Genomic DNA, 12,457 nt, shown 5'->3' with positions numbered 1-12,457 from the left:
CAACAGCGCCGTGGCTTCGACGCCGTCGTCCTATGACGAGACGAGGCCGCGGCGAGGCTGGAGGCTCCAGCGGCGGTTCTAGAAAATAGGGTTTCCGGCTAGGAAGCCTCAACCCACTCACACGACACCGCCTGGTGCGACTGCAGAGGTCGTGGCTAGGTAGGTACTCGTTACTACTAGTGGTACTGTAGGTACTTATGGAAGGTACTGCGGAATAACCTACCTTTCCTGCCTTCTTGCCAAGCCAACCTGGCCCTCGTCAAGGCTGGCTGCCACGCGTGCGTCCTCGAAACGTACCTACCTCAGCTGGCTGCTCGGCTGAGACTCCCTTGCTCCGTAGGTCAGTACGAGTAGTTCCATGGTGCGTCGTCCAACCATGGCAAGATCGGCCTGCTGCACCCCTTGACCTGAGGGCCCCGAATGCACCGAAATGCCCGGCGCGCCTTCCCTCCGCCCCCCGGACCTGGAGCTGCAGCTGGACGGGAGCGAGCGGGACGGCATGGTGGGTTTTGCTCATGACGGGCAGGAAGGAACCACTGGGATGGTTTCCAGTGTTGGGTACGTGCAATGACTATCTCCGCTTGCGCGGCAGGGCGGCACTCAATCACTGCTTACCGGGGAAGGCGCCAACTTCCAAGATGAGGTGGGCACGCCCGCGGTGGGCAGTGGGCACACAACACCACGGAAGGCGCGATTGCTTCGCGCTGCCGCCAAAGCTGCCGAGTGCCGACCAGGAAGGTAGCTTGCTCCTGACCTACCTTATCCGACGCCATCTAGCAATGTAATTAATGAGGTAGGCGCCGCGTCGGGCTTTGCTTTGCGCCTGCCCGTCGTCGCCATCGTTGACAATTGTCCTCGTACGAGCATCACGCTGCATCCTCCACCTCTGAGCGCCGCGCCGCGCCGCCCGGTCAAGGCGATGCAGGAGCATGCATGCCCAAAGCTTACGTTGTTTGGCGTAATTTGCAGTCATCGTTGCATGCTCGCCTGCTTCGCGTTGCCTCGCGTTGCCTGGCCTTACCTTACCTTGCCTTACTGTATCTTGCATACGGGCGCGATACTTCGTACAGGGCAGGCTCACGGGGACACCCGTCGGGCTGGCCGCCGCTCAACTTCCAGAGCCCCTGTGCCTCTCATCAGTCCTCGCACCAACAGCCCACGCTCCAGGCACGCCCGCGTCTGCCCCTGTGTGACAAGGGCGTCCATGGCTTTGTACATCATACGGCAAAACGCAAAGTACTTTCGAATGGACACCTCGGTCAAGGACCCTCGCTTACAAGCAGAGTGAGTACCGATCACGAGCGCCGCGAGACTACGAACGGCAAGTACATATCACCGTCGTCTAACGAGATAGTCACCAGCCCCGTCCATCTCTGAAGAGCGCGCGCAAACCTGCAAGCCACCGATCTCCAACGCTCCACATGGCCAGCCCTCTTTCGCCTAACGCGCCTGAACGGACCCAGCCCTGCCTGCCGCACTCGGGCTTGGTCCGTGCCCCTGCCCCAGAGCTTCCGACCACCGAGGTGGACGTCAGTTTGGCGCTGGCCCTGGCGCGCCGTGCCCCAATTCGCCCCTCGGCGGTCGCTGGGAAGCGCTGACGAGGGAGGCCAGGCTCACCTGGGCACCTCTGTGGCGGTAGACGCAGCCCAGCCTGCTGGAGCACAGACAGCACTGCCCGCTGCACGGCGGAGTGTAAGACACACCGGGGAGGCCCCCCTCCCCCCGGCTGTCCGTCCGTCTCTTGGTGGATGGTACATAAGACCTACAGTCCACTGTAGGAGGCCCCTTTGGTACCTAGTAGGTCAGGTGTGGTGGTGACTAAGGCAACAATTCTTGGTGGCCGGGCAAAAGCTGTGCTTCGTACGGACAAGGCACGTTAATTATCGGGGGGCGTCGACATCCGCGAACCGCTGCGCTGCGTCGGGCCGCCGTAATTGCAAGTAATCGCCCGCCTATTACTTCGTACCCTCCGCGCTCGCTCGCTCACTCGACCGCCCCGCCCCATCTCACCAACATCCCACTTGTACGACGACGCCTGTCCGCGATTTCGTCTCCTCCACAAAACGGCCAAGAGCACCCGAGCGGACTGGGCGACTGCTTTTCCACCGCGGCAGATTTGGACCCCGCCTCGCCATTGTCATCTACCGCCCATCGTGTTCTGTTTTGAAGCCCGTCCGCCCAGCGCTGCCGCTGCGAGCCTGAACCTTGGACGCCCGCCCGCCTCGCCTCCCCTCCACCACTCCGCGCCCGACCGACCAGCGACAACGAGCCCTCCATACCGACACACTTCGTGTATCCGACATCGCGGCTGGGACCAAGCTATACCAGTTGCGATTGCCGCAATCCCAGTCCGACTCCTCGGCGCCGGCAGCGTCTCGATACACAGGCTCGACGGAACCCTCGCCCATCTTGCGCCCAGTTGCGCCGTCTTGTCCACCTGCCTCTATCTGTTCTGCGCCCCATGACTGCCGATATCCTGTCACCTTGTCCTTGACCGCGCCTGTCGACCGACTTGTTGACTTTCCTTGGGCTTTGGTCGTGGCCGCGTACGCAGCACCACGGGCCGCCAGCCAGGCGAGACTTCCTCATGGATCCGGCGCACATCTTTCGCCAGGGCCCTGCGGGGGTTCTCCCGCAGCAGAACCTGGCTTACGTCCCGCAAAAGTCGCCCTCGTCCCGGGACGAGCTTTCGGACGACGATGGCTCCGGTCAACGTGTGGCTCATACTTTAACAGCGTGCTGCCGCTGCCGCCAGGTAATGGTTCCCGCTCCACCGCTTTGCCATGCGCGCCACGCTCACAGTCGCTTAGAGAAAGACAAGATGCGATCCCACGCTGCCTCGCTGCCTTCCCTGCGAGAGATCCGGGTCGACTTGCGAGTACCTTGACACTACAAAGGGCAAGAAGATCAATCGCTACTACGTCATCAAACTACAAGACCGCGTGAGGGCCCTCGAGGCCGAGATTGCGCAGTATACCAATGACGAGAACGATTACCCGCGCACAAACGAAGACATTGTTCGCCCTGGCCGTATGATCCGCCTCAAGGCCAGTGACGAAACCCCGCGGTATCTCGGTCCCAGCAGCGGGATAGCCATGTCGCGCCTCCTTATGGAGGAGGCCAAGCGCTACACGGACTCCCAGCGCATCTCGGACCTCATACCCGAAGTGCGCGCGAGGAGCCAAGCGCGGATGCAGTCCATCCAGATGACCGACCCTGGCGCCGGCAGGAAGAAGAGTTATCCAATGGTCAGCGATCACCCCGCCGAGGGTCTACCGAAGCGCGAGACTGCCGACAAGCTGGTCGAGGTTTACAAGCAAAAGTGTGAGTCTAGCTACATGCACGCCCGCACCTTGCGCGTTCATTGCTGATCAGTCATCGTAGCGCAACTGTTTTGGCCGGTCCTGCATGAAAAGGACTTTGACCAAGATCTCCAAGACGTCTACAACGGTGACACAGACCCGTACAAAAACTTCACGGTGCGCATTGTCATTGCCATTAGCATGCAAAAGCTCGAGATTCAGTACGCCGGTTTGGCAGACAGCTACTACGTGGCCGCCATGCAGTATGCCGAGGCCGTTATCCGCCCGAGGGACTTGAAGACGTTGCAGTGTCTCATCCTGATCGGCCAGTACTCGCTGCAGACACCCACGAGAACACCCGTGTATTACGTGGTCGGCTTTGCCACGCGCATCTGCCAGCAAGAGATGCTGATGGATGAGAACCCAATCAATGCCAGTGAACTGGATCCGAAAACGATTGACATGCGCCGCCGCCTTGGCTGGATCGTGGCCACCATGGAATTTGGTCTCTCGTATCACATGGGCCGGCCCAGTGGCTTTGCAAGGGGCGACGACCGCATGGACGCCAAGTTCTTCGCCGATGTCGAGGACGAAAACGTGACCCCCAACGGCATCCTGCCGGGGCCACCGAGTGAGCGCAAGCTCATCGCCATTCACATTTACAGGGCACGGGCCCTCCAGGCCGAGATCAAGAGGGTCCTGTACGAGAAGAAGAGGCCAGAGCTCAAGAACGACATGCATCCCTGGTACAAGGCCATGGAGCAAAAGTTGAAGGACTGGCTCGAGGCGGCACCGGCGAACCCGCAATGGTTCAAGCTTTGGTAAGGGACATCAGATCGACTGCAATGCTGCCTACTGACCACGTCCACAGGTTCACCGGCTTCTATCACCAGATGCGCATTGTCATGTACAGACCATCGCCGCAGGTGCCCAAGCCCTCGCCCCAGGCTGCAAACATCTGTTTCGAGAGCGCCGCATATGTCCTCAAACAGTCCCAAAAGCAGATTGAAGGAGGCAATGTCTCCATCACATGGCTGTTCCTGCTCACCCTCAACGCCGCCCTCAATGCCATTCTCTGGTCCACGTCGTATCTCGAGGTGCGGAGACAGCACCCGAAGGAGGAGGTCGAGGCCGTGGTCAACATGTCCCTGATGTCGCTGGACAAGTGCGTCGAACGCTGGCCCGACACGGCGTACACATCCGAGCTCTACGGCATCATCTCAAAGGCGTGCCTGCAGAGCTACGACCTGCGCGACGCTGACGCCCAACAGCCCATGTTCTCCTTTGCCAGCCCTCCTTCGGTGGCCGACCAGCGCGCTTCTCCCGAAGGCTACGCCAAGTCGGCCAACGCAGCTTTCCCGGACGCGCCTCAGTTCAGCCTCGTCTTCGACTCGCCGCCAGAGTCTATGAACACATATACTTTCGATCCCAACTTCCCATCCCACCCCACCTTTCGATCCAACTCCATATTCCGCAACCCTGCCAGCGACTCCAACGGCCGGCGGTTTTCGTACTTTCCGCCCGATTCCACGCCTTCTGGCGATGCTGGCTTAGATGGCATGAGCGCCTCTAGCATCAACCCCGGCCATGGGGTGCCGTCTGATCAAGCCTCGAGCCAACTTCCCACGCCTCCCGAATCGGTCCCAGCAGGCACAGTATCTTCCACAACGCCAAGTGCCACCCTATCGTCACCTGGCATGGCGCATGCGGCCCAGAGCGGCGTGCCTGACGTCGGCGGGGATCCAGGCGTCATGTCCATGCAGACGAACATGTCGCCGCCGCCGAAGTACATGGCTCAGCAGCATCAACCCATGTCAACCTTTGGGGCACCCCGCGCCCATCACCAGCCACAGGTCGCGCCCCAGCAAAAGCCGCTGCCGACGAACGCCAGCCCTGCCGACTGGTTCTCCCCTCCAGCGCCGTTCATCTCGCCATATAACTTTGGCCCAATGAGCGGCGGCTTCTTCAACGACGCGATGCCCAACAACTTTGCCGAGAGCGCCGGCACCGGACTGGGCTTGCAGGGCATGGGTGTGGGATTCGACACCATGAGCCCGTTTTCGTATGTACCACCCGGTCGGCAGGGAAGCTTGACGCAGTCGCAGCAAATGGAGCTCATGAACACGCTCGAGACGGAGGGCATGGGGGACATTGACGCCTTCCTCAGCCCCAGCGCCAATATGGCGGACACGCGGTGGTATTAGCGGGCGATGGTGGTCTAGATGGCTTTGGAGTAGTTGATTTTGGGCATTTGTTCGTCCTGTGGGGGTTAATCGGAAAACGATATTCGGTATGGTATGCCCCTGAACCAAGACGGACAGGGCTACCACAACGAACTGTATTCGTCGTGAGCGAGGAGCAATGCGGGAATACCAGCACGGCAGGGTACAGCCGCCACAATATTCGTTAATTGTTAGCGTATCTTCGACTTTGCAATGTTGATGTACAGTACACTTTCACAATGGCCATGGGCGCGCCCGCACTTTGGTGTCTCAAGAATTCTATTCAGTACACTCATCTACAATTAATGACAGGAAACCCCGTGTTGCGATTGAGGATTCGCCCAAGGCCACTTGACGCCCGGAGCATACATTTGAGAGCTCAATGTGTTAGCAAGTTGCAGTCGACGACGCTTGTTCCGTTCTTGTCGGATGGGAGGCGTCGCTCCTCAGTTCGTCACAGGAAGGACCAAGTCTGTCCGGCTCGCCGTTTCGCTGCCAGCATGTCCGTCCAGACGCTTCGTCTTGTTGCCCCGCCTCAAGGTAAAACAAGGCGCTCTCAAAGTTACGTCGCGCTAGTGCCGGTGGTGCTGCTGCCGGCTGTATCCGCATGTCTGCCGCCATGGTGGTGGTGGTGGCTGTGGCTGTGGCCGTGGTGGTCCTTGCCGTCGACGACGCGTTTCTTGCGCCGCACGGCGCGGATGAAGGGCACCTCGTTGATCCAGCGGCGGACGGCGACGGCGCGGTCCGACACGACGGCGGCGCCGTCCCAGCCTCCGTGGTCGCCGTCCTGGAACAGCTCCACGGCCAGGTTCATGGCGGACTGGTGGGTGGCGGACGGGCCGGCGGACTGCGAGTTGGGGCAGAAGGGGGAGCGGCACTTGGTCTGGGGATTTGCACCACAGTGGTGGTCGTGCGTGGCAGCCGCTGCAGCTGCGTTATTGTTGTTGCCATCGTTGGCGCCTGCCACGAGGGTGGCGGCCGCGGCGGACGCGGTGCGGCGATCGGGCGCAGATGATGATGATGATGGTACGGACGAGGAGGAGGAGCGCGGCAGACGGGGGGTATATCCGGGGACCGGGGCCGGCTCGCAGAGAAACTTCCACTCGGCGCCGAGGTCGAGCCAGTCGGCGCCCTTCTGACGGAGCAGGTCCTCCCAGTCAGTGCGCGCCGACGACCTGGTGGAGTGAAAGGCCGGCCAGCCGTCGCACAGCCTGATGAGACGGGCGACCATGTAGGCGTGGCGCTTGATCTCGGCGAGGGGCGTCTGGGCGATGCAGTGGCAGAGCAGCACCGAGTGCAGGGCCTCGCTGAGGAGCGGGTGGTACGTCACGCTCTCGCAGGTATCAACGGCATCTCCTCCTCCTCCTCCTCCTCCTCCTCCTCCTCCTCCTCCTCCTCCTCCTCCTCCTCCCTGGGGGGCGACGCCGACGACGTCGTGCCTTCCCTGCTTGAGCGCCTCCTGGGACGGGTACTCGGGCAAGTCGGCCGGCGGCGACGCGGAGAGGAGGTCGGCCAGCGTGTAGAGTTTATGCGGCGGCATTGCTGCCGCAGCCGCGTGGGACACGGTCGATCGCGGGTTGCGGTTGCCCTGCGAGGCGAGGCGCATGCGCTCGTTGTAGTCCTTGCTCAGCATGGCGGGCATGTTGGGGCTGTAGTCGAACTGGTTGAGGAAGAACATGATGTCGTGCAGGGCGTGCTTGGCCAGCGCCTTGGCCTGGCGGCACTCGTCGGCCGCGGCGCTCCCGAGCTTCTTGGCCTTGGGAGGGAGCGCGGGTTCTCTGTCGTCGGGTTGGTTGGTATTGTTGTTGCCCGTCTGGGCGGCCTGGTCCGACTGTGGGGGTTCGTGAAGCTCGGCTTCTTTCTTGTCGGACTTGCTGGTGTTGCCAGTCTGAGCAACCTGATCCGACTGTGACTGTTGGAGAAGCTCGGGTTCTCTCTTGTCGGGTTTGCTGATATCAGTCAGGGCAGCAGCCTGGTCAGACTGTAGAGTTTGGGCAAGCTCGGCTTCCTTCTCATGGCGTTTACCGTTACCGGCGTCAGCCTTCGTGATAGCCTCATCCGCAAGCGGAGGCTGACGAGCATCAGCTTCTACGGCGTCTTTGTCGCCGGACAGGCTAGCGTCAGTCTTCTGGACGGTCTTGTTCGAATCTGTAGGCTCACCCAGCGCCTTGAGCAACCGGTCGCATGCATCGGCGAGGTAGACGGAGCCGCGGTGGAACACGAGCTGGCCTTCGAAGCCGCTGGGCCGCTTGTCCTCGGGGAGCTGGACATTATGTCTGCCAACTTGGGGGCTCTGCTGCTGCTGCTCTGTGGAAGGGGCATCCTGGTTCGCCGAGCGATGAGACTCCCCATGATACTTGGAAAAGGCCATGGCGTGGGAAAGATCGCAAGCAGCGCCAGCCATGTCGCCCGTCGCGCCCTTGAGCGACGCCAGGGTGCGCAGGAGCTCGGGCTGCTTCGACTCAAGCGCCATGATCTCCTCGAGGGCGCGGAAGCACTCGGGCCCCGCGAGGTTGCGCGAGAGGATCTTCTCGTGGAAAAAGTGCACGAACCTGGCGTCGGGGTTGTCGGGGTGGCTCTGGAGGACCAGGCCGGCAATGTCGTCGAGCGAGGTGGTGCCCTGCATGGTGACGATGCAGGCGGCGATGTCGTCGACGCGGTACGCGCGGGCGAGCTTCTGGACGGCGAGCTCGCGCATGCGGAGCCTCCTCTCGTGGCTCATCTTGAGGCCGTGGCCCGTCTTCTTCTGGGGGGCGCCTCGCAGGGAGGTCATGGCGCGGAGGCCGCTGACGCTGTTGACGCTGGACATGGCGGAGGAGACGGTGTCGCTGAGGGCCCTGACCGCCAGGTCGGTCGCCTCCTCGACGCTCTTGCGGATCTTGACGAGGTCGAAGAGGATGGCCGGGTCGATGGGCCGCGGGCGCGCGGTGTTGTAGTTGACCATGGCGGCCACCTCGAGGACCTCGAGGGGCACGCTGGCCCAGGAGCCGTGGTACGCCGAGAAGTTGCGCCAGAACCTACAGTGAATACGCATCGAGTCAGCCCTGCGGAGGGATTGGAACGAGTTGTGCGCGATGCGCCGCACGAAGTCGTACTTGTTGCGGGTGATGATGGGCGACGACGACGACGAAGTCGAGGGCGCTGGCTGAGAAGACGACGAAGAAGAAGAAGCAGCCGACGATGCCTGCGTGGACGTATCTGTGACCTGCTTTTCGGTTTTGTTTTTCTGCTGAGGCTGGCCCTGCTCGGGCGCGGCGGTATCTGGCTTCGGGGTCAAACCAAGATCCGCAGACGGAGGTTGAGTCTGAGGTTGAGGAGACTCGCTGCCGGCTGCCGCCTGCGCGGTCACCTTCTTGGAGCGATTCTTCTTCTTCTTAGCCATGGCGGTTTCGGAAGGGCAGATGAACTCAGTGAGCCGCAAAACTCATCAAGGGGAAAGATGGAAAGTGTGCAACAAACGACTGCTGCGAGCCCGCGTCAAACGAGGATTCTTGGGACTGATTGCAAGTCAGGAGAGAAACAACGGGGCGCGAGCGACAAAACCAGATACCGATGGTATCGTATCGTCAAACCAGGTGAAAGGGATGCAGTGCGGTGGAAAGGGGGTCTCGGGTGAGGGAGGGTGTTTTGGTAACCTGGCTGACGTGACGGGACGGTCAGGGCCAAAGGAAGTGTGCAGAGGTTGAAGAGGGAAGAAACAAGACGCGGAACGCATCGAGAGTTGCGGTCTTTTGTTGTGCGGCCCCAGGGCCAGTGATGGCGCGCAGCTGGCGGCCAGGTGCGCGGCCTGTTCGCCATCTGTTCACCACCTGGCAACGCCAGCAACTCGTCGCCCTCGCCGCGACGGGCCCATTCACAGTTACCGTTAGGTTGTTGGCATAGGCAACCAATCAGAACATGGGGCTAGGTGAACGCTGCACGCGTCCCCCTTGAGGACGTTGAGGAAGCCCTGCAACGCCCGCCGGGCATTGACGAGTTGAAGTGGTTGCCCCGAACCTGCGTCCTCGGTGACGGCAACGAGCCTTGGTGCTGATGGCGACGGCCTTGGGCTTCTATCCAACGGCACTGCCTGCGTTGTGGCGCATACACTTTGTCACTTCCGTACAGTCGTGCTTTGCCTGGCCCTCGATTCGACGTATTATTTCATCAAGGCTCGCTATCATAAAATTAATCACACACAAGAAGCTGAAGAGGTCCCGCCGAATAAGACACGTCCACCACCAGAGCTCCAGGGCGGGCACCCAGAGCTCATGGCCCATCGACCAGGCCTACAACCGTCACACGCCGCCTCACAGCGCAAAGAAGGCTGCCGCCGCAGCCACCACCATGAGCGGCAGGGATACGCTCGAGAGCGCCGCGGCCGCAATGGGCACGACGGTGCTCGTCGGCGGGGCACCCGTGGCAGTCGGCGCCGTAGGCGAGCCTGTGCCGACCCCTGACGACACGGGAACCGTCGTCGGAGCGTGTGTCGGGCACTTGGTCTTGGTCGTGGTCGTATTTGTGTCAGACCCGTGAACCTTGACGAAGCTGGCGCAGCTGATGCGCGTCTTGTTGCCAAAGTGCAGCACGAACGACCTGTTTCCGAAGAAGGAGCCCTCGCCCTCCTTGAGCGAGCTGAACTTGTCCACGTACTGGACCTGGAACGGGTCTGCCGTGATCTTGCCGTGCTTGCCGCTCAGGTCGCCGACCTGGCAGGTCTCGGGGGCCGTGGAATCGCAAACCGGGTCCTCGCCACGGATGTAAGGGTCCAGGTGAGCCAGCGTCTTGGTGCAGTTGCCGTCCGAGGGCACGGGGTCGACGTGGATGTGGTACGCTGGGTGCACTCTGTCAGCCATCTTGCACCCAATTGGCCTTGTCAAGAACAGGACGGGCTCGCCGACTTACGGAAAGGACCGCCAGACTTGGGCAGGTTCGAAAATTCAACCGTAAACTTAACTCCGACGCCGTCGGCCGGCGTCTCGGCGATGATGACACCCTTGACATTGCCCGTCAGGCCCTCCACGGGGAAAAACGGAGTCTCGGGCAGGACAGCCTTGTAGCGGACGCCGGCAGGATTGCCATTTATGACGGGCGCATCCTGGGTGGCTTTGGCAGCGGCGAGGGCCGCGTAGGCAATTGCAGCTGCAGTGCCAGAGACGCGCATGGTGAGGGCGAGAGAGGGATATGGGGATGTGCTGGGTAGAGGTGGCGAGGAGCACCAGGTCGAGCCGACGGGGCGGGCACTTGGCGACTTATACCAAAGAGGCGGGAGCCAGGCGTCGCGCAAACGAAGTTTAGATGGGAACCGGCAACGAGGTTTCCTGGTTCAGTCGCGAGGGAGCTGGTCAATGAGGGATGGCGTGTGATGGATGGCGCAGGCAGGGAGTAGAAATAGGAAGTAGATCGCCGCGCCGGCTCTTCGTCGCTGCGAGCCAGTCAATCACGCAAGGGCAGCGGTATTGCAAGACTGAATCACCGGGCGGCTGAGCAAACACAGCACAGCAGCGGCAGTGAGGCGTGACGTGGACGTCGTACAAATAATCTACCCCGTGTGAGGCGAGGCGCGTGGTGGGCAGACGGGACGAAGAAGGGAGAGGCACAGAGGGAGGCACTTGGGCCGGCGATGACGGGTGCGCAGCCTCTTGTTATAAGTCGTGAACAAGCCAAGCCCCAAATTGGAAGGCTGGTCTGGTTACCTGTCACTGTCAGTCTGTCCGTTTGGCAATGAGAGGGACCAGTGCAGCGGCCCAACAGCCGGCCGCCATTGGCACCCGTTGCCTCGGACGCGGATGGGAGCGTCATCCCAGGCCCGCCCATCGCCAATCGACCAGCCAGGGACGCCTTGTTGTTTCAAACGCCCACTCAAAGGGAGGGCGGGGACCATCCTTCGGTAGCTGCGAATCCGGGACCCGCTTCGGGGCGCATTGGAGAGGCTTGGTCCTTTGGGCACTGCGCAGGGGCTGGACAGGACGACGGCGGCATAAACGGGACCCGGCGGCAGTGTCACGGTCGCTGCGCTGGTGCTGCCGCGCAGAGTGGGAATGGATGGACCATGGCATCGCCAAAGCCACGCCGTGCAACAGTGCTCACCGGCCCGTGTAGGACAGGAATAGGAACCTGCACAGGGGCACACGCCGGCCCCGCTCACTGATGAGCATGCAGTCTGACTGTATTACTGCGCTGCCTTTCTCGTCGTCGCTTCTGCCTGCTATTAATATCACCAGACCGACAAGCACCACTGGCTGTCAGCGGCTTGCCGCCCACAGGGAGACGGGGAACCAACAAGCGGCGGGCTGTGCAGCGCTTGCAGCAACGACTTCGCAGCGTCGCTGACTGATGCGTCGCCGACTTCTGTCAGTTAGCACCAACGTGCTGCGTATGATGGACCTATGGTGAAGGCTCGGCAGACCGTGCCGTGACCGTGAAGCGCCGAAACGCGCCATCGGCAAATCGGACGTCGACCGGGCCAGGCTGGTGCCAATCTCCCGTCCTCGCACCCAATGCCACGGCTCTGTCAGGTGGATGATTACCATCGACGGCAGGGTGCAAGGCTGGAGGGGGGCCACCACCATGTGCTGTTTCGTTTCGCGTCTCACAATCGTCCTTGGGGTGTTCGTGCCCGAGCGCCGCAGACTCAGGCCGCCTCCACGGACCGGTGCTAGCGACTTTGCAGGCTCTGCTGGCGCTGGCTCGGTCCGCCGTCCGTTCCGGTCTTGCCAATCCTCTGCGCCGGACCTCGTCGAGCAAGACGGGAAGACAGGCGATAGAGAGGCGACGGCAAGCCGCTTCCGTAGCGTCCCGCAGGCGCGTTTCGGGGGCTTCTGTGCGATGAGGCTGTGCGACTGCTCGCGAGTCGAACGGATCGTGACGGCGAGACACAACAGGCCGCGGCCGCTCATCAAAGAGCGGCACGGCAAACGAGCCAGGCCCATGTCTGTGAGAGATGCAGATTGC

The 12,457-nt window shown here is 61.8% G+C and overlaps 3 protein-coding genes across 3 annotated transcripts; 1 reads left to right on the top strand and 2 right to left on the bottom strand.

Moving 5' to 3' along the window:
• Window positions 1-2,587: 2,587 nt before the first annotated feature.
• Window positions 2,588-5,506, top strand: PLICBS_002389 (uncharacterized protein; the record flags this gene model as incomplete). The annotated part of the gene is made up of 4 exons (XM_018322044.2): window positions 2,588-2,755; window positions 2,811-3,324; window positions 3,385-4,123; window positions 4,174-5,506. 4 exons carry the CDS (start codon window positions 2,588-2,590, stop codon window positions 5,504-5,506), a joined length of 2,754 nt encoding a protein of 917 aa, XP_018179524.2.
• A 580-nt stretch (window positions 5,507-6,086) lies between these two features.
• PLICBS_002388 (uncharacterized protein) lies at window positions 6,087-8,906 on the bottom strand (the record flags this gene model as incomplete). The annotated part of the gene is made up of 1 exon (XM_065600012.1): window positions 6,087-8,906. The coding sequence occupies one exon, from the start codon at window positions 8,904-8,906 to the stop codon at window positions 6,087-6,089; it is 2,820 nt and encodes a 939-aa protein (XP_065456084.1).
• Window positions 8,907-9,813: 907 nt separating this feature from the next.
• On the bottom strand, window positions 9,814-10,667 carry PLICBS_002387 (uncharacterized protein; the record flags this gene model as incomplete). The annotated part of the gene is made up of 2 exons (XM_018322042.2): window positions 9,814-10,337; window positions 10,409-10,667. The coding sequence occupies 2 exons, from the start codon at window positions 10,665-10,667 to the stop codon at window positions 9,814-9,816; spliced, it is 783 nt and encodes a 260-aa protein (XP_018179522.1).
• Window positions 10,668-12,457: the final 1,790 nt, after the last annotated feature.

The sequence above is a fragment of the Purpureocillium lilacinum genome (genome assembly GCF_023168085.1).
Source record: "Purpureocillium lilacinum CBS 284.36 DNA, scaffold_2, whole genome shotgun sequence".
Taxonomy (NCBI): domain Eukaryota; kingdom Fungi; phylum Ascomycota; class Sordariomycetes; order Hypocreales; family Ophiocordycipitaceae; genus Purpureocillium; species Purpureocillium lilacinum.
Note: the sequence above shows the minus strand (reverse complement) of the source record. Positions and strands in the feature narration are given on the sequence as shown.